The 20,078-nt window shown below is 38.4% G+C and overlaps 1 protein-coding gene across 7 annotated transcripts in view; it reads right to left on the bottom strand.

Moving 5' to 3' along the window:
- PPP1R9A (protein phosphatase 1 regulatory subunit 9A) overlaps positions 1–20,078 on the bottom strand; it is a 131,155-nt gene that overhangs the window by 13,401 nt on the left and 97,676 nt on the right. For 5 of the 7 annotated variants that reach the window (XM_064410536.1, XM_064410561.1, XM_064410526.1 and 2 more), the window contains 8 exons: positions 15,808–15,861; positions 13,742–13,971; positions 12,294–12,390; positions 11,991–12,162; positions 7,665–7,822; positions 6,791–7,091; positions 2,612–2,699; positions 2,433–2,510 (listed from right to left, as the gene is read on the bottom strand). In XM_064410536.1, coding sequence (XP_064266606.1) covers positions 2,433–2,510; positions 2,612–2,699; positions 6,791–7,091; positions 7,665–7,822; positions 11,991–12,162; positions 12,294–12,390; positions 13,742–13,971; positions 15,808–15,861 — 1,178 coding nt within the window. The remainder of the gene's footprint in view (positions 1–2,432; positions 2,511–2,611; positions 2,700–6,790; positions 7,092–7,664; positions 7,823–11,990; positions 12,163–12,293; positions 12,391–13,741; positions 13,972–15,807; positions 15,862–20,078) is intronic. The other 2 variants (XM_064410566.1, XM_064410569.1) reach the window with 1 other exon arrangement.

The following is a 20,078-nucleotide window of genomic DNA, read 5'->3' as shown; positions in this document are numbered from 1 at the left end:
ATATATATCATTAGTACAGTACATAAATTAAAAATAATTATGCAAAGTGTCTGCCTCCAAGAATTTATGCATATGTCATAGAACCATATTATTTACATCAACACATATATTATTCAGAGCATTAAAATCCCACTGCTCTTAGCAGCCATGTGTAAATGGGGCATAGGTACATGTACCTCAACATCTACTTTCTGGACAGCTTCTAAATCATTATTAACATAATAACAGACCACATATTTTGTGAAACCTCTTTTCTGTATGGATGAAAGCGAGGATGCCAAAGAACCCCTACCTATGGAAGCAGAAGGACAATCCGTTTAGCATTCAGCAACTTAAAGAAAGGTGGATACGTCTGACCCAGTCCTTTACTTCCCTCTCATCATCTTATCTTGCTTGAACATACAAAGTAAACACAAATGTTGTTGCCCAAATCACCTAACTTCAGGCAGCGAAATATATGCTCCTTACTCAAATGGGGTATTTTTTCATATCTGTAGCATTAGTCGTACTTTCAGAAAATAACTTGGGATTTTATTTACACATCCTGAGTGCTGCTTTCTGGAAATGGCAAAATAATGCATGCAACACTCATCTGACAACATGATTAATTCTACATCTATCAGTTGCTGTAACAGACATAATTACAACAGATGCCTTTTCCTCATCTTCCTTCTTTCAAAGACCTTATACAGCTTTGGACTTGTGGAGAGAACATTCTCACATTTCTTGGGAGGCAAAAGCTTTGGAGCCAGTAACAAAAGAAGTGGCAATGCCTGTTCAAAAAGTTATGCTGAAACACTTACACTCCAGTTAACAGAGGTTGAGTAAGAATGACAAATGCTCACAAATTTCAACTTTGAAAGCAGTATTAAACTCTGCTTTTAGCAAGTGTAATTGGGATATTGAACTGTATTAAAGAAATATTAAAAACAACACAAAGAACTGATTTATCACATGGACCAACAAACAACTGATCTGTACACTGAGATCTGCTCTCTCTAAGGAAGACACCTGTGAGATCTCACAAACATCTGCAACATCCTGTGTTGGCATAAGGGTCATTCAAGGTCTTACAAACAAGTACACGTTCATTTCCCCCACACTGTGGGGGTATCTAAATGCTGCATAATGTCTAACACCCTGCTAAGGGCAATAGCTGCCTCACAGCCACATAGAGTGCAGAGCCTTGGCTTTAAGAAAGCTCTCTGTGTCACCAGGGAAAGCCAGCAGTGAGTTTCAGTGACGGCATGTCAGCTGCGAGCAGACGCACTGGGACAGGTTTTCTGACACCAGCAGAGAGGTGCTGACTGCTGCCTAAGATCACCGAAGATCCTGCCAGATATTTGCAGAATACAAATGTACAAATGTATGCTGAGACAGAACACTGCACTTCAGCACAGTGTGCCTGAGGGACTAAGGAAGGTTTCTGTTGCTTTTCTGATTTTGTGGAGCTGCACAATGTACTTGTCACTGGCTCTCCAGATACCAGACTGTCAGTAGAACTGCACAAATGGCTACATACTGATTTTCCACCACAATGTTTTTCTGAACAGCATTCAATCTCTCCTTTCTTCCAACAGCTCTTTTATCATGTAGGTTTTTGTGCACTGTTTTATGTGCAGAGTTTTTGAGTTGCTAGTTTTTGAGTTCTTTCTAGATTTTTGGAACATATTAAGTTTGCTTAGCTCTCCTGACTTTGTCTTTTATACCTGGAACCAGGTATCATGCTGTGATCTTGTCAGACTCATAGGTATGTAAGGAGAGGCCTTCAGTAAAAATCTACACTAGCTTTTGCAGATATTGTGTCCTGTCATTGTCAACATTCATTTATTTATTCAGAATTCTGATGCTGGTGATATTGTCTCATCCGATCTCACAAGGAATTCACAATTCCTTGCCTGAAAGTTGCTGATGTGACATGCAGTCAGCATTTTTCCTATTTTTCAACTTAAGATGTTTATCTTCAGAAAAAAAAAAAAAAATTTCTAAAAGCATTCCTAGTGTGGGTGCTGCAAAGCTGCAGTGAACAGCTGCTGCTCAACCTCACTTGGGGGGCTTAAAAAAAAATTGTGTCAAGGTTTCTGGTTCATGGACATTATTAACTGACTGGGTGCATCTTGAAGGGCTGCTCTGAAAATCTATTTCTGCAAATCCCATTAGTGGATGCAACAGCAGCACTTGGATTTGATGATTCTTCAGAGTCACTGCCAGCTTGAGAAATGTTATGATTCTACGACATTATAAACCTCCAAGTATCTTTAGATTATATGTCAGTCTTTTGTGAGCCAAGGAATCTAGGTTTAGGTTATCTCAAAGCTTAACACTTATTTATGAAGTCAGTGGGGCTGTTAATAGTCCATCTGCTAGGATGATTAGGTTTTTCCAGTGTTTCTGGCACACAATTTCTCACATCCCCAGTCTCTCAGCCATACCTACTGCCACAGGCCACCCTAACAGCTTCTTTCTCCTTCCGCTTCTTGCCCTTGCTTGAACTCCTTCTCAAGGGAGCCCTATAAGAATATTAGAAAACATCAGGAAACATCTTAGAAATTTTACTTTCAATCCTTTTAATGAAGAAAAAAATGTATGCTAAATTAAAAAAAAAACTTACCCAAGATCTGCAAGTTTTCTCTTTAGTTTTTCTGTATGCCCTATAGTAGGGCTAGCTGTTCTTGCTGCCTGAGCGCTTGTGGCACCATCTAGGACACATTTGTACATGGAAGAATGTACATTATTAATTTTAATTGGTACTTTCCATCCAGAATACTTTGTGTATCTTTTCATAATTAGATACCCAAACATGTACTTTTGTGTGAGTACACAATTTAATTAGGGGAATTCTCATTTTTAGGAAGATGATGTGAACAGGAATAAAATAAATAATGTCAGAATTCAAAAATACATAAAAACTTTAATTAAAGAAAACCAAAAGTCAATATTGATTCAGTTTTAATGACTATGTAATAAATTGAACAACAGAAAGTATTTATAGGCAAACATTCCAGTGAATCAATTTTTAAAGTCAGCAGTAGTTTGCTTACATTTATTTTTACAGAATTCATTTGCTATGTATGCTTTACTTCCAAAATTACTCCTAAAATTCTTTTTTCAATTTTGGAGCCCAGGGTACTTTTTATGATGGACATGCTATGAAATAGTTAATCAGTTTAGCCCAAACATCTTTGTTAAACTTAACATGTAACCTAAAATTTAACCATTCTGAATTAAAAAACAAACAACAACCCCCTCCCCCGCCCAAAACCTAAATGTAGCTTAGTCAATAAATTTGCCTTGAGGCACCTATCAATTTTTGACCTCTTCTACCAATGCTATTAAATTCTAAAGAGGAAACAGGCTGCAGTACCTATAAAGCCAAAACAATGAACCCGAGTCTGGCAAACATCCTGTGAAATCTATACAGAAACTAAAAGAAAACACACTACTGTGTGTTTAAAAATTCAGACACTGTGACTCTTAAACATAAAGAGTGTTCCCAAATACCCTAGAGGAAGCAAATGAAGGTCAGTCATTCATGTCACTTGTGGTTTGGTGGCTTTTGCAATGTGACCTCAGACACACACAACTTTTAACTGGAAGCACTGCTGGGTTTGTGGATTTCTCCTACTGTTGTTGACTTAAATTGAACCCTCAAAATTAACCCCAAGCACCACAGCACTATCACAGGACAGTCAACTATGTGTACAGAACTTTGTGTGTTGCTTTTGTAGATAATATCTGCCCAAATTTTCATTTGAGCAAAAAAAATTGTGCAATTAATTGGTTAAATCCTCTGAACAGTAGGAAAATGAGCCTTTTGCAATACCCACACTAAAAGCCATACTATTTCCATCAACACAAGTCCTTATGTTAAAAAAAATAAATTTCAAGAACAACTAACAAGCAACCTCATTCAAAAAAAGAAAACAAAATAAAGTAATACAAAGAATGCCAGAAGCAAGATGAAGTCTCCAAAGAATAAAGCCATTCCTCAAGGAGGTAGAGGAGAACTTTAGGCAATGCACAGTCTGCATCAACCCTACACTGTGCACACTGCTTTCCTGTTTCCTCCAACAGTTTCTCATTGACCTTTAGTGCACACTTCTCATTTAACCACTGCCAAAATTGTCACAAGAATTAAAACTGGCAACATTTATTTTCACACTAGCTATTCACAAGCAAGTGGGGCAAGTGGCATTCAGGGCAAGGGGTAGTGGGTTTTTTGAGAAATTTCTTACTGAAAGTCGAGAAATTATGAAGTACAGTGGTTTTGTGTTGGGCAAATAATTAAAGCATTTAGTAGATGGATGTTTTGCTGCTGTAGTAGAAAAAACAGCCTGGAGAGCTTAGTTGGAATACACAGCAGCTACTTGGAATGGCAAATTTCTGTTCAAGCTCTTATATCCCTACGATCCCCCTCCCACACAGCTGGGGCCAGCCAGGGCCCTTTAAATAATGATGACTTGCTGAGGAAAATATTTGTGCTGGCTATGGGACACAGTGGAGTACGGATAGGCTAGGTCCCAAAACCAGCTGCAGTGGCAGTGTGGATTGAACCTACAGCGTCTTGCATGGAGGAATTACTCAATGCTTGCACATGGCAGCCACCAAGCACCAGAGGCACAGGTGCCCTGCCTGGGCAGGACAGAATTTGGCACCCTGGTCAGGTGCGTCTTCCCCGGCTCCTTGAAGTTCTTTAGGGAAGGTAAGGGAAAGCTGGTTTCTCAGAATAAATCACACAGAAGCTGTTTAATCCATCACCTCCAGCTGAAAGCTGCAGTAATGTGTGGCTGATGGATGTGGAAGACACCAGAGCTCAGTCCCCTGCCCACGGGCACACAGCACTTGCAGCAGCCTCGTGTCAGTGAGCACTGCCCACTGCTGTCACCTCGCTGCCTCCTTATCAAAGGATGCTGCTGTTGCACAAACCAGGCAGAACTGAAGAAAATAAACTCAGCACACGTACATGAAAAAGCTGTGGTTCTAAGCTCATCATTTTGCAATGAAACTAATCTCATGCCACTTCCGCCCTTCCCACAACACTGCAGGATCTTGTAAGGAAAAGAAGAAAACACAAATGTGAGCTTGCTAATGCTCACTTGTGCTATTGAGAGACTAACCCATGGCCATGTGTGTGTCCACAGAGGTGCTCTCTTTTCATCTCTAAAAAACCCCACCTGAACACATAAAACAAATGTAATGTCTTTTTTTATTTTCTGAGCTGTGAGTTTAACAGCCAAATTAACAATCATTTAAAATAGCATTGCTGCAACACTTGTTGCCAAATAACTTGTTTCTTTTTTTATTAGGACTTACTAAATATGATTTTTTCTACTTGAAATTATATTTCTCTGGTTAATTCTAATGTATTACTCAGCAGAACCTGGACACACCAAAAAGCACTGGTTGTTTACTTAACAGTCACAATGAGGAAAGCATGACAGCAATATTTAGACAGAGATTGTTTTTCAAACCTAAAATGGAAAGTGTGACACAGTGGGTGGAATGCAATGCCCTATTCCTTGCACTACAAGGTTAGTTTCCACTAATTTTTTATCAAGGTATTTTTCATACATCAGTTGGAAGTGAAGGATTTAGAACTTCCCTGACAAACCAATCACACATTCAAGCTGAGTTTCTAAAGGCACAATCTTATGTTCACACCCTTATTTTTACTTGCAAAACTCAAATATTGAATCTAACTTGGAATCCTTAACAATTTAACCTAGTTACAACTAGCAATTTCAGAACTCATGTAAAAATTTTTGCAATATATTAACCTTTCCTAAATTCAGTAAAGTTTCATAATGCTGTCTTTCATAAACCTGTGTGAAAGTTCTGTATAAAGATGAAGAAGAAACAGGGTTTAAATCAGTAGCAAGTCAGACACACAAACATAAATCTTCAAAAAATTTATCTTTTCAGTCACTTCAAGCAAGTCAAAGTCTGTCATAAACCTCTCTAGACCTAGTCCTGCAGACCTCACTTATGAACAATTTTTTATGTATTTTAACTTATGTGATAGTTTCAGAATGCAAGGTGCATTGCTAAGAATGCTGAAGTAGTGTCAAATGTTAATTCTGACTTTGAAATGCATCTAAAAAGGACAGCTCTGTGTTTTGCAACATATCATATTGTTAATTCTTATAATAAACTGCCATCTGAGACATACACCCGATCAACATATGATTGTATCCTGTTTTATCCATCTAGCCTTTCAAGAGTCTGAATCAAATTAGCAACAATGAGGACAACCTCAACAAGAAATTACTTTATTTTTTTCTGTAAATGAGCAATCTCCACTAACCTGTCATTAAACCTAGACTTTGCTTCCTCTCAGCAATTAAAAGCTGCAATCTGCTGTTCTTGCTTTACACTCCTTTCCGCGCCCTCCAAAAAAAACCATCTAGCAGTGCCAAAATCACATTATTTGAGAAAGTACACTGTGTTAAGCATGTTTCTAATATGGAGGTGACCCAAGGTCAAATAATGTTTTTTTTTTTTAAAAAACCACAATACAATGTTTTCTTAAGTGCAATTTCGCTGGTTTTTTTTTCAGTGAGTTCCAAGAAAGCCTGAAGAAAAGAAAGTAAGCAGTTCCCTATCCCATTTTCAAACTTTGTCCTTTTCTTATACCATATACAAGTTTTTGACTTCCAGGTAGGCAAAAGAAATTACAAGACGATGACCTTCTAGTTGCTAAGGTACCACTGCACAACAAAAGGTAATAAAGTAGATAGCTGTTAAGTGATCAAAATGATGCATCAATTTATTGTAAAAGAAACAGTAATACCTTTATCCTGTAAAATATTCCTGCCAGCTGGGTGGTGCAAAGGAGATGCTTCAGAGCTGTGCCCAGATTTTGAAGGAGAGGAAAGTGGAGTGTCTCCCCGAGCATATGGGGAAAGGACACCTCCTTTGTGGTGCTGTTCTTCTTCTTGGTTTTCAGTTAGGTTGTCAAGTGAGATTGCTGCACTGCTAGCCACGGGGGAGAGGGAGGAAGCACCAGAATCTGATGCTGGTGAGGATGCTCTCATGCATAAGGGCAGTGGTGATTTTGAAATGTGCATGGGACTACTGTAACTGTGTGATGGCTGTTGGTATAAGAGATTATAAAGCAGGTTATACCACTTAGTAAGCAAACAGAGCAAGATTTACTTTGAACATGCAATTCTTTTATTCATTATTTAGCTTTCTATTTGTATGAAATGCTGTAGCAGTTCAAGGCATTACCCTTTGATGTTGTTTATTGGTACAACACAGTGTTGTTTATTGGTATCTGCTTTCAGATGAAGTCAGAATAGGACAAAACAATGAGCAAATATTGTATCAATTATAGTAACAAAATAACAAATAGAAAAACGCACAATTCAAGCTCCTTTCACCTTCTGCATAAATGAAAAGACCCACTCTGCATTATAAAGCACATGTAAATCAAAAAGACCAGGATTCCAGTTAAAACACAACAGAACCAAAACAACAGGTGTGCCGACTCAAAAGGAGACTGGACTTGCACATCACTCAAGTACACTCACAGCAGACCGGCCACAGAGGAATAAATACTGCCTGTGCTACAACAAAAGGATAAAGACAGAGGATGAAATGACTTACAGGGGCAATCTAGCACTCCACAGGAAGCTGGAAAGAGAGGGTAGAGCCCTTCTCACCTTTCGCTCCAGGCTGTCCTCCCCATCAGTTGAACTGATGCTGTCATACAGCCGCGTTCTGGACGGCCTCTGCCGCTTGTTCTTCACCGAGAGCTGAGCTCGAGTCTTCAGTGCCTTGGAGTCCAGCCTCTCTGTTTCTGGAACGGCTTCATTGAAATCTGTGTGGAAACATGATTTGAAACTGTTTAACAAAAGCATCTTTCATTACTTTTTCCTAAGAAAAGGAATTGTACAAACAATTGCATGCACATGCACTTTGCACAGAATCATAGAATAATTTCGGTTAGAAAAGACACATTTTACTTGCACCTGTACCTTTGTAACTCCCATAGTACCCCCAGAAGAAGTTATTTGCATAAACAAGTTTATCTGTACAGATTCATTACGGGCATAGCAAAGAACCAACTGCAGATATTTAAGAATTCAATGAAGTATTCTCACTGTTACACAGATGACCACACAAATTCAGCTGTACCAGCCCTGAAAGTAGATCTTCTTAGACTCTCTCAGAAGGAGCTGCATGTGCTTGACCCACAGAGAGTTCTCCACCAGGGCATAAACTTCATTGTGTGTTACATGAAAACCGGAGAAGTATTTAATATAAAAAATGAACAATGACCATCTTACTTGCCTGTCTTCAAAGACACCTGATTCCTGAATGTCTCGTGAGCAGGGTATACTGAACACTTCATATATGACTTACCTCTAGAGCTAAAACTAACATAGTTGTACTTGTCTTAGCTATCAACCATGCACTCAAATGAAATCTGAGTATTGCAACAGATTTAACATTTTTCAAAGCTGCAGTGACTAAGACTAGAAATATTTTAAAAGGTGCTTTAGTATTTTGTACTGGAAAAAGAATAGAGTCTTACACTTTAACAATTTATTTTCAACCCTCACAGTAAAAACCAAACCATAATCCATTAGATTAATTTACTTGCCTGTATACTGCATTCAGAATACACTAATAAATTAAAATCTGGTCTTACAGATATTTTTGCTTTTCTCCTATGTATAACTTCACATAATGCTCCAGAATAATTAGCATTATCTGACTTGCAATGATGCTACTGCCCTAAGTATTCCACAGGAAACTACACACGGTCATAACTTGAACTGCTTGTATTTTTTCTTTCAGGTGTACAGACTTCTACATCCCTTTGTTTCCCTGCTGGAATTATGGAAACTATAAACACAGGCTTGCAAATGGTATTTACAGACATGCTCATATGGGCCTTCTTAAAGCAGTCTGGGCCTGGAGCTTCCTACTTCCTCCACCCCATCTTGCCCTGCTTTGCTGCAGTGGAACTGGGCTGCTGTCAGATGGTCTCTGCCCCAGGCACACGTGCTGCCACCCCCAGTCCCAGCTCCCTCTTCTGCAGAGATGCTGGCCCTCACAGCTCCCAGCACAAACCCACAACCTCACATGATGCTGCAGTAATCTCCCAACTCACTGGGGTGTCTGGAGAATCTCTCACATAAAAGCCATAATAGGTCTTATTTCACTCTCAGAGTCAATGTAACGAGACTTTCTTTCACCAGACGTTCAACCACTTGACTTCAGTGTTCTTCCATCTGAACTATTTCAGTACCACAGGGAAGCAGGAAAGAGCTCGCCTGTACTCCCACTGGTTTTCCATTAGATAGGCTAACAGAATTTAAAATCTCCTTCTGTGAACTGACGCATCCCTGGGTATCCAAAGGCACCCAGAAAGCAGAAACACAAAGTGGCTGAACGGGAACTTGCACAGAGATGTCAAAGTCTGAGACTGTCAGAGCTGGCCTCAGCACTGAGCTGTTCAGATTTCAAACCACTGGCTCCTGCCAGTAAACAGCTTGATTGTCTACTGCAGACACGGCTCATGATCCCTTAACCAGAAGGGTACAATGCACTGCTGGGCTCTCAGAATAAACCATATATTTGTAAAGGAAATGCCATCCAAAGTCTAGTATTCCCTGGCAAAGCAAAGGAAGAATTATGTGGGCCATGCTAGTTTTGGTTTTCTCTTTTTGACTTCCACTGATGTTACTGGCAGCCCCTTAAGCTCAGTGTGAGGTTATGTTACAGCCTGAGGAGTTGTGCAGTCTTGGCAGGATGCTGAACACGGCCAGAGCACTGGAGCGTCAGGAACAGTTATACTCAAATGCTTGCAACCATCAGGCTGCATCCACTGCTCCTTCCCAAGTCCCCAACCATGCAAGAATGTAATAAACACCTCAGATCACACTGAAAAAAAACATCCTTGATACAATTTTAATTAAAATATTGTATTTTTACATGCCCTATTTTTTGATGGAAAACAGACCTGCAAACCTCTGGAGAAAATTCTGGGATGTGGCTGTCTACATGCAGTCTACCCCAGGAACCCAATGCAGAGGCTTGATCAAGAAGCATATGTTATACTGGCCAAACATGAGCCACAAAAGAGACTGGAGCACCTGTGTGAATGTCACAAAGGCAGTGTGCACAACCCACAGCACCAGAGAGACTCTACTCACCTCCAGCTGTCCATCGTGGACAACTCCCCTGCCCTTCATAGCTCCTCTGCAAACACACATGGGTTGATGGCAAGTTCTTTTCTTAAAAGGTTCAAACAAGAGCAATACAGAGGTGTAGGCTCTTTGCAGAGAAAGTATCACTACTTTAGAGTCTGATACAAACCTCAGAAACTGACACAGAATTTACAGGAAAAGGTATATGGAAGTCAAAGAGTGCTGCAGTATATTTAAAGACATACTTATTTTTAAAAATGAAGTTTTTTTCCTCTTGTTAAAACGACAAATGCAGCCCGGAATCTAAGGTCTAACTATGCAGCTTCTGCTTCCAAAAAATCATTGCCGATTACCAATTTTTCCTAGCAAATAATCTGTGTTTGTATTCATGTGGTTGAACTTGGGTGTTTAAATTCAGAGATCATCTAGTCTAACATTCAGAAATAATTAACACTGGTAACATTTCTCCAGGAAAACATTTTCAATGTGAAAAAGGGCAGCTCTTTGAAAATTTTCATGCAAATGCACGGATACATAATAAAAACGTAATTTTGAAGCACTGACATGCAGATTTTTAATACTATATTAAGAACTTTCAACTTTATAGAATGAATTGTACAATTTTTCCTTTTTTTTTTACACATAGAAATTCCTGGATTTGAGCTCTTGAGCCATAGATGTGTGTTGACATTGTTACATTAGTACATGTAAGCATCATTTTTCTGAGTCAAGTGAAGAAAACATAATTTCTTCTCCTGAAAGGGGAGAAACTACTGAAAGGATTTATGTTAACAACTCTGCTAAGTATTAAATGTTTTATAACACTTACTGAGTCTCTATGGCAGAAACACAAAATTTCTTGTCATCCTTGATGCTTTTTTGAACTTCAGAGGTTTCACTAAAATTAACACTTGACAGAAAACAACAGGTCTGTGAAGACTTGTACAAACCAACTGCTGAAGGTCTGCATATCATCTAATACCATTTCAGCAGGACTAGCTCTTTGTTATACACATAACTTGTTAAAAATGTAATTCATATTGATTTGTTTTTAAGGCAATATCGTTGGGGTCCACACATGAAAAAACTGCTAAAATATTGATTTTAATAAAACACCTCTGTGCTTGCTAGAAATTAATTTATTTCATAATGCATTGCCTTTTTTTTTTTTATTTTTCAACAGAGAAATCAATAATATTACAGTTTCTAGGCATCCTGGGCTTCATGAAAAGCAGGGTGCCCCCTCAAAGGAGGTGATACTGCCCCTCTGCTCTCATGAGACCCCACCTGGAATGCTGCATTCAGCTCTGGGACTCCCAGCCTAAGAAGGACATGGAACTGTTGGACCAAGTCCAGAAGAAGACCATGATGTTGACAAGGGGACTGGAGCACCTCCCCATGGAGACAGGCTGAGAAAGTTGGGGCTCTTCAGCCTGGAAAAGAGAAGGTTGTGCAGAAACCTCATAGCAACCTTCCAGCATCTGAAGGGGCACACAGGGAAGGCAGTGAGGAACTCTTTGTCAGGAGCTGTAGTGACAAGCAGGAATGGTTCACACTGAAAGAAGGGGCATTCAGGTTAGATATGTGGAAGGAGTTCTTTACTGTGAGGGTGGTGAGACACTGGAACAGGTTGTCCAGAGAAGCTGTGGCTGCCCCATCCATGGAAGTGTTCAAGGTCAGGTTGGAGGCAGCTTTGAGCCACTTGGTCTAGTGAGAGGTGTCCCTGTCCATGGCAGGGGGGCTGGAAATAAATGATCTTTAAGGTACTTCCTACCCAAACTATTCTATGATTCTGTGATTCATAGGAGTTATGCTTTGGTTCAAACAAACCTTGACTTAAGCCATCCAGGCAGGTCACTTGCTTAGTATCTAGATTTTCCACTGGATCTCCTCTAGAAACTTCTCCAAAAGATGTCTGCCTTTCAAAAATGTTGTTGTTATTGTTAACCTGGCTTCCATTTTGCTTCATTAGCCTGAAAACTTCTGCTTCCAAGTCTTGTATCTGAAAGAAATACAGCACAGTATTACCCACAATATTCATCCCAATGCACCCTCCACATTAGAGATGCTGTTTTTCCAGAATATCACACAGAATTGTCTCATTCTTCATGTATAAGAGTAAATGCTACTCACACGAGCCTGTAAGCCTTGAACCTCTACAAGGTGTGCTTTCTCCAAATCTTCTATTTTCTTTCGTTCAGCTTCCTGGCGTTTGATGAAGTCAAGTTCTCTTAGGGGAAAAAAAAAAGATGTATTTGCTGTCATCAAAGCAATCAGAGTGAAAAAAAAATGTTTTGCTACTCATCGGAAAAATCTGTCCTTACCAAATAATTTATCACTTTCTCAGTAAGAACTACGAAACTGCAATCAGGACAAAACCCTAAGCAATTAGTCTAAGTGAATATGCTAGGCAATAATATAAAAATGGCAAGAGCAACTTATCTGGAAAAGAAAAAAAAATCTCAGTTTTTACTAATAATCAAAACAGTTAAACTGGTTTATTTTCCTAATCTGTGTTTAAAACAAAACCAACATCGCTTAGTTTATGCTGCTCTATGTTGTAGGACATAGAGTCCCTATTTTGCTAGGGTACGACTGTGCTCCTTCACAGAACAGACAACCTGTAAGGTTGCAGGTACAAATTGAATTTTCTAAAGGAAATACGTTATGTCAGTTAAGGAGTCTGGGTATTTAAAAACAACTGACTAGATCTTTTACTAATATAAAGCAGAATGTCAATGGAAAGCTATCCAGACTCATTCTAGTGACTTGTTCAATCTCTTTTTATTTTGAATATAAAACAAATTTGTAATAGAAAGCACACAGGATACAAACTAGTTTTGGAACAGTCACGGAATCCCAACATAGTAATGATATTTTGATAATCTAACCCCCTTTTTAATGGGATATTCATTTCTGCAATCCAAATTATCATTTGACATTGCTGCGTGTCTTTGAGTTTTCCTCTTTAAATAAGTGTATTTCAGCAGAAAATGAAAAAAGCTGCTGCTGCTGATGCAAATAAAATTAATTTGGGGAATGGAAGTTGTTATAGAAATGTAAGATGTTTTTATTCTTGCTAGCCACCAGGGAGAGGGGACCACATGAAACAGAGGGGGCCGGGAAATCATCAGTTAGCTCAACTCAGCTCAAACATTCTTGGCATCTACAAGAAGAAGAAAAATAAAATGTAAAATGTAACAAAACAATATTCTTTTTGATGTTACATTAGTACACAGCAGGAATGAATCCAGCTGATACAATACTCATATTAATTGCTGCAAACTTTGCTAATCAAATGCTTTACTGTGTTTACTCTTAGTTGTTTGCAATTACATCGAGCTATCTCCTAACTCTGAAACATTACAGACTAGATCTTTATTTAGGTACAGTATGACTACAACTTGAATACTAGCACTTTTCCATAACAGAAAGAGTCCATGTTTTTCATAAATAAAAAAGTGGAAAATAGTGTTTACCTTACAGGTGTTTAACAGTGGGTTTCATATTTAAAAATATATCACATAAATGTTTTCTAACTGGCCACTAAGTCATTTGTTGAGCTTGGTGTAGCTGCTTACTTTTGCTGAAAATCCTTGATTAATTTCTTTGCCTTGTTATATTTCTTCTCCAGAGCCTGATACTGGCTTTGCGTCTCCTTGAGGTGCTCATTCACTGTGTGACACAGGGTTTGTGCCTCAATCCAATAACTCTCTAATTTCATCATCCTTTCCTTATTCTCCTCAATGTTCTGCTGGAGTTGGGTCTTCTCCAATTCCCACCTCACCTTCTCATTCTCAGCAGCCTGCAGCTGAACAAAGGAGTAGAGAAGCAGTCCATAAAAAGCTGCAAAGTGCAGCCTAATAGTTCAAGATTAATTCCAACAACACAAATAGAGAGGATCAGTAAATCAGTAACTGCAATAGCAATATGCTAGGAGTGGGAAGAGTGTTCCAGGACAAAGAAAACAGGCTGATACACGTATTATTCTTTCTCATAGAACCAAGCAAGATTTTGCTCAGTGTTCCAGTGCAGCCTCTATGCTTCCCTGGGTTATACTAACCTATTTGACTGGCTGACATTTAAAAATGTCAATAGTGGAGTACCCAGACAAACTGCAGGGTTAATCAGCCAGCACATGGGATGCATTTTGCTTTGTGCATGTGACTCAGGTGCTATAAAGCATTTACACACTTTCAGAAAATTATGACATTTCTTATTTTAGGACGGGGGAATTGGATTACCAGATTTTTTGTTTTGTTTTACTGTTCTCATTTGGTAACTGAAGCTACCTGCAGGTTTCAGTGTTTGGTGCTGGATTAGGGTAGGGTTATACAGCATCTTGTGGGATTTAGCTCCTATAATTTAGTAAACAAAAAATGCCTGAACATCCCTGTTTATTTATCAAGAGTGCTTAATTTGTTCTAGGCAGTTCTGCTAGCATTATGGATGATAAACACCAAAAAAATTAATTTGTTTGCAGTTTTATTAATAATATATCTAAATTAGTCACATTTTCTTCAGCTCTATTGTAAATATGAGGTAAAAAGCTCCAACACTAAAAGGCACATTAACCCTCATTTTGCAAATGGATTTGCACAGAGGAATGTTTACACCCACACGCTGATGCCATCAAGTCAATGGGCCTTGGCACAAACCCAAGGGATCAACTGTGTGGTACCAATTGCTAGATTGGAACTGGAAAGCAAAGGAAGAAAATATTTTTGACTTTCTGGACTGAAACAGGACAACAGAAATTGTCCTTACAGAAAAAAGTTGTACTCTGAAATTTTTTTTAACAGTAACTTATGCAGATTTGATAAACACTATGCAAAATACAAAATAATAGTGAGTGCAAATGCTGCTGGAAACAAATAATAATCTAAAATATTTTCCTGAAGTACGATTTTCTCTTTTTCTTATTTTTACTTCCTTTATAATATACTCATAGAGAAGGATGTCATTATAAAACCTATTATTGCTGAACAACTGAATAATGAGTTAGGTTCCCATAAAGGTTACCCTAGTAAAAAAAACCCAATTCTTTTTTATTGCTATAGCAAATTTAATTTATTAGCTAACAACTGATTGCGAGATAATGTTTTCTTTTAAACTGATCCTATTTTTCCTTCCTGGAATATCTTTTAAAGAGAACTGAAACAATATGAAACAACACTTTTTCTTCTGTATATAAAAATAATTTCTATTAAATACCTTTAAACAAATCAGGTTTTTAAAAAATGCCAATATTGGAAAGTAGTGCAGGGATACTTTAGCATCACTTGTAAATAAAAACCTACTAACTTCAAATTGAATATTCAATCCAAATATAACTTTAAAACCTGAAAAAATGCATCAGAATTTTAAAACTAGCAATCTGCCATTTAGTTCTTATGATACCCCTTAAAACATATGTTTAATTGAAGCTACAAAAGTTGGTGCTTTCTTTTAATAGCAGCACTTAAGCTTTTTACTCGAAACTTGGAATAGAGAATATACACCAAGACAAGATTTAGCTGAGCCACTGCGCTTCTTAATCAGCCTTTAATAAGGATGGTGACTTCTCCACCCACATAAAGATACATCTCCAGATCTGATTTTGCATGAAGAAAAAACCATTATGTATTAACCATATAGTGATTCTTACCTTTGTCTTCAGCTTCTGAATTTCAGCTTCTGTAACTGCATGTTTGATTTGCAACTAGAATTGAAAACATAAAATAAACAAGTGAAGTCACAGAGAGTACTCCGGTATTTTTAAAGCCTGTGCTGCAAGTTGAATACCTTATTACACAGCAGAAGGCCCCGAAGAGTGCTGCAGTGCAGTAGATTGTAAATTAAAATGTCTAGCTTGCAAAATGACTCAGTCTGTGCAACCTAATTAAAGATAGGATGCCGTCTAACCACTCATAATTTCAAATCAGAACATCCAATCTGTTTAGCAAAACCAAATGTCTTATGTTTAAAAAAATTAGATGTTATCCTGCTGGGCTTTGCTCTTCTCTGATGTGAATGTGAAATACATCCCAGTGCTAAAAGTCCCACTGCACTGATTAAAGCAGGCACATTACAAATAAGCAAATATGGAAATAAGTGATTTAACAACTCAAGAAGTCAGGAAAACCTTGAGGGAAGATTCCACACATTTATTTCATGCAAGAAGAGAGGTAAACTGATGCTATCTTTCACCAATAGCTGGAGTTACTCTGCACAAGCCAGCTAATCTCAGTTGAGGGCAGTTACACAGGGAAACTGTAAATAACAGCAACAGCATTCAAGCAACAAAGCGAGTGCAAGCAGATTAACAGCCCAGGCAGTGTGCTAAAGGTTGTAGTTACATCACCAAGCAGCCACAACAACAGGGGATCTGTACAGGGAAAGGGCTGGTGTGGAGGACCTGGCACCCACCTGCACACCTGCTGTGGGATTTCTTCCATACTAACCTACATTAGTCTGTTCCTGGGGAGTGAACAGCCCACTAGAGCCTACTGCTCTGAGTGTATTAGGCAATGTCCTGAAACACCTTTAGTTTTACCACAAAAGTCTGCTATTCACATGCTGCAGGAACGCTCTGAAGTACAAACTGAACCACAGCTCCAACAGCATAACCCTAATCCAAATGGAAATTATCACCCACATGTACCCAATACTGGCTTGCACCCCAATCCCTGCTGCTGTACTATTTAATGCAGGCAGCATGGACAAACTGACAGGCCCCAAAACCTCACACTGAATCAGTGAATAGGGTATGTTGGGTATGGAGCTGAGGGCAAGGTCAAAAAGTGAATTACAGCCTGAGCCAGCACTGCACTGGAGATAAGGCATTGTCCATTATTTATGAATAGAAGGAATAGCTACAGAAAAGCATGTTTTACATGCAGGTTACTTCTTTTACAAGAAAACACGAGCTTTTGGGAATAGTTTATGTGAGCTAATAGAGGATATGAGGTTGTTGCATTGAACCAGAAACTAACATCTCTGGTGAAGCAATGGCTACATTCTTGAAGAACCAGCTGCTAGTAAGAAAATGTGCAAATTAATCAAAGGAGAAGTTCTTCTGGAAGAGAGGAATCATTTTCAAAGTAACAGGAGCAATCACTGAGCTGACCAGTACAAGTATTTCTAAAAAATTCTAAGCCAATTTAGAAATTCCCTTTACATGAAATCTCTTGAATGCCCCTTCTTGTGGCATAGGAAACGCACTCTCTCAGATATAGTTTGGTTTGCAAATCAGCCTCAATTAATGAATAAATCTAGTCCTTTAAGGTGGAGAATTCCTCAATTTATGCTGGACAGAATAAGGAGACATCGATTCACCATTTAGGAATCTTCTTCCCAACACTCATTTTTTGGTCACTTTTTCCAGAGGAGACTGTAAGAACTTCTAGTCCCCACAATCATCTGTTACTGATGCTCACTTTTTGACTTTGCACTGAGAAGTGTTACGACTTTTCCTGTGCTCAGTGAGAGCAGATGGAAGATTTCATTTCAAATGAAATGAACGGACTACAGCAGCTTGCAGAGACACAGGTAAGCCATGGATCATGGGGCTCCTGCTCCAGGATGGAGAGGTGCCAGTGCAGCTGGGAACAGGGCACTTGGCAGCCCTGGAGCCGGTGTAATGGCAAAAAGTTGCCAGTGAAGCTACTGCACCTAGTAGGCCAGGAAGCTGAGAAGGACATACACCTTTTTATATACATATTAGAGGGAAAAAAGGAGACACTTTAATTAGCATTTGCAAGAGGTTACTTGCAATTTTTGAGCTCAGTCATTCCAACCTCTGATCTACAATTTTTAGAGATTGAGAACTGGTATTTCTCCCCATTGCACTCCTGTTAATAGTGAGAAATTATTAAAGAACTATCTCAAAACTTCATGGTGTTTATAAACTAACCTTTGCTTAGTTCTGCTACACTGATGATGAGATAAAATCAGGGGAATAATGGATTAGTAGATTTTCCCCTTTTCAGACTTAATAATGATGTCAAAAAGCCAAGAGTCAAAGCCTTAGGCTACCTGCTGACAGTCCACTCCCATCTCTTCTGAAACCCCACAAATCCATATGGAGCACTTAAAGAACTTATTATTACATACAAATAAACTCCAAATTGTTGCATAAATGACAATCTGCTCAGGTACAGATGGTTTTTAACAGTTATTTTTGTGCTCTCTGTTATTAAGTTAAAAAAAAAGAGAATACTGAGTACCCAGTCAGATCATTGAATCAGTACATGGTACAGCAGATCCCACTGAGGCAGAAGAAAGAAGACATTTTTCTGCTTAACAGAAAAATGTGTAGCTGGATATGTACTTTCTTTAAAAAAGAACTAATTATTCTTGTAGAATAGATGAGAAATACTAACACATTTACACGTTACACTAAACAACAGGCAGGGTCAACTATTTGGCAAGAAAATCTGGACTCCATAGCTAAAATTTTTAAAGCAAGTTTACTAACAGGGGACCAGAAATCTTTATTCCATGTCCTATTTAATGCCAGACAAATTCTTGGCAGATACTATTTTGTGTGGTTTTTTTTGGCTTTTAAGTCAATATAAAATTGTGAAGGCTTTACTTTAACAAAGACATTTTGAGTAATTTTTGGCACATTTCCTATTCAAGTATGTCTTGAAAAGCTGATTAATTTTCTACAAAACAATAAAACTTGTTATAAAAGGTAACTTTTAGAGAGAAAATGGATTGAATTCATCAAGACTGCAAAAGGTAGAATGAGATGAAAGTCTAGCAAATGTTAAAATACCAAGAGTACACTGGGAAGGAAAGTATGGAATAGAATCTAATAATCACCATGGCAATTTTTATGCAATCATTATATGTTTTTGCATATAATGATCATCCCTTCTTCATATATTTCATTAAAATATGAAATAATGAATTCTTACATAAATGTCCCTTCTCCCCACAGATCTTGTCTCTCTTCAATCATCACAGCTAAAATAAAGTTTCTAGCTATTTCTCCCAAAGCAGTTTAAAAAAATCAGTTCTATTTTTCTGCTTTACAGCCAGGAAAACAAGACTTTCAAAAGTACACTGGGCATACCCAGGAATGCCCATCTCTCTTCTGACTTTCATTCCAAAAGCAAGGCATTTTAAATAAGAGTACTCTCAGAGTATGGGAACATGATTTTTGTTGCAAAGACTGAATTCAAGTAATTAGGTCAAACTATTATGCTTAAAGATTATGTCCTACCCATTTGCTTAATACTTTCATTAATCTCCGGAGTAAGAACAAGAAAGAACAGTTATTCTTTAAATACAATTCCAGAAAACACTGTGTGGGCTTGTGCAGTGTGATCATGAACAAGTCCTCCAGTGTTGAAAGAATTCAGGGCAAATACCAAGAAAAATACATGTACTCACTCGGCATCAGCCAACAAAACGCAGCTGTGTCCTCTTAAAGACAATCCACGAAACAAAAGTGGCGTGCTCAGAACAGCAGTAACTGCGTGGGCTGCTGAAAGAGCCCACTCTTGGGCAGGAGCATTTCATGTTTTCTTCTCAGGCTCTCATTTACACTTACACTCAAGGATCCCAAAGTACCTTCATCTGGGCTCTAAAACAGCGGTTTTAGGCCATTACAGAGGACAGGTCTGCAAATAACTTCAAAGCAGGCTGGATAAGCTCAAGTATGGCAACAGCCTGAGTTTACAGAAACTGTATTCAAGCACAGATTTAAAGGTGGTTTATTAAAAGGTGAGTTTCTTGCCCATCACTGCATCTGTGTTTTGCACAGCCTTGGAAAACTCACTGGCACACGGAGAATGGTAGCATATTCCCACCACTTTGAGACTGTATTCTATGTATGATGCAAAGTATTAGAAAATGAAGCTAAATGTTCTGCTAATTAGTGTAAGAGCGTGAAACTCTTGAAATATGGAGTGAGAAAATCATAATTTA

The sequence above is a fragment of the Passer domesticus genome, chromosome 1 (assembly GCF_036417665.1).
Source record: "Passer domesticus isolate bPasDom1 chromosome 1, bPasDom1.hap1, whole genome shotgun sequence".
Classification (NCBI taxonomy): Eukaryota; Metazoa; Chordata; class Aves; order Passeriformes; family Passeridae; genus Passer; species Passer domesticus.
The sequence above is the reverse complement of the archived record's forward strand: the minus strand, read 5'-3'. Positions and strand labels throughout refer to the sequence as shown.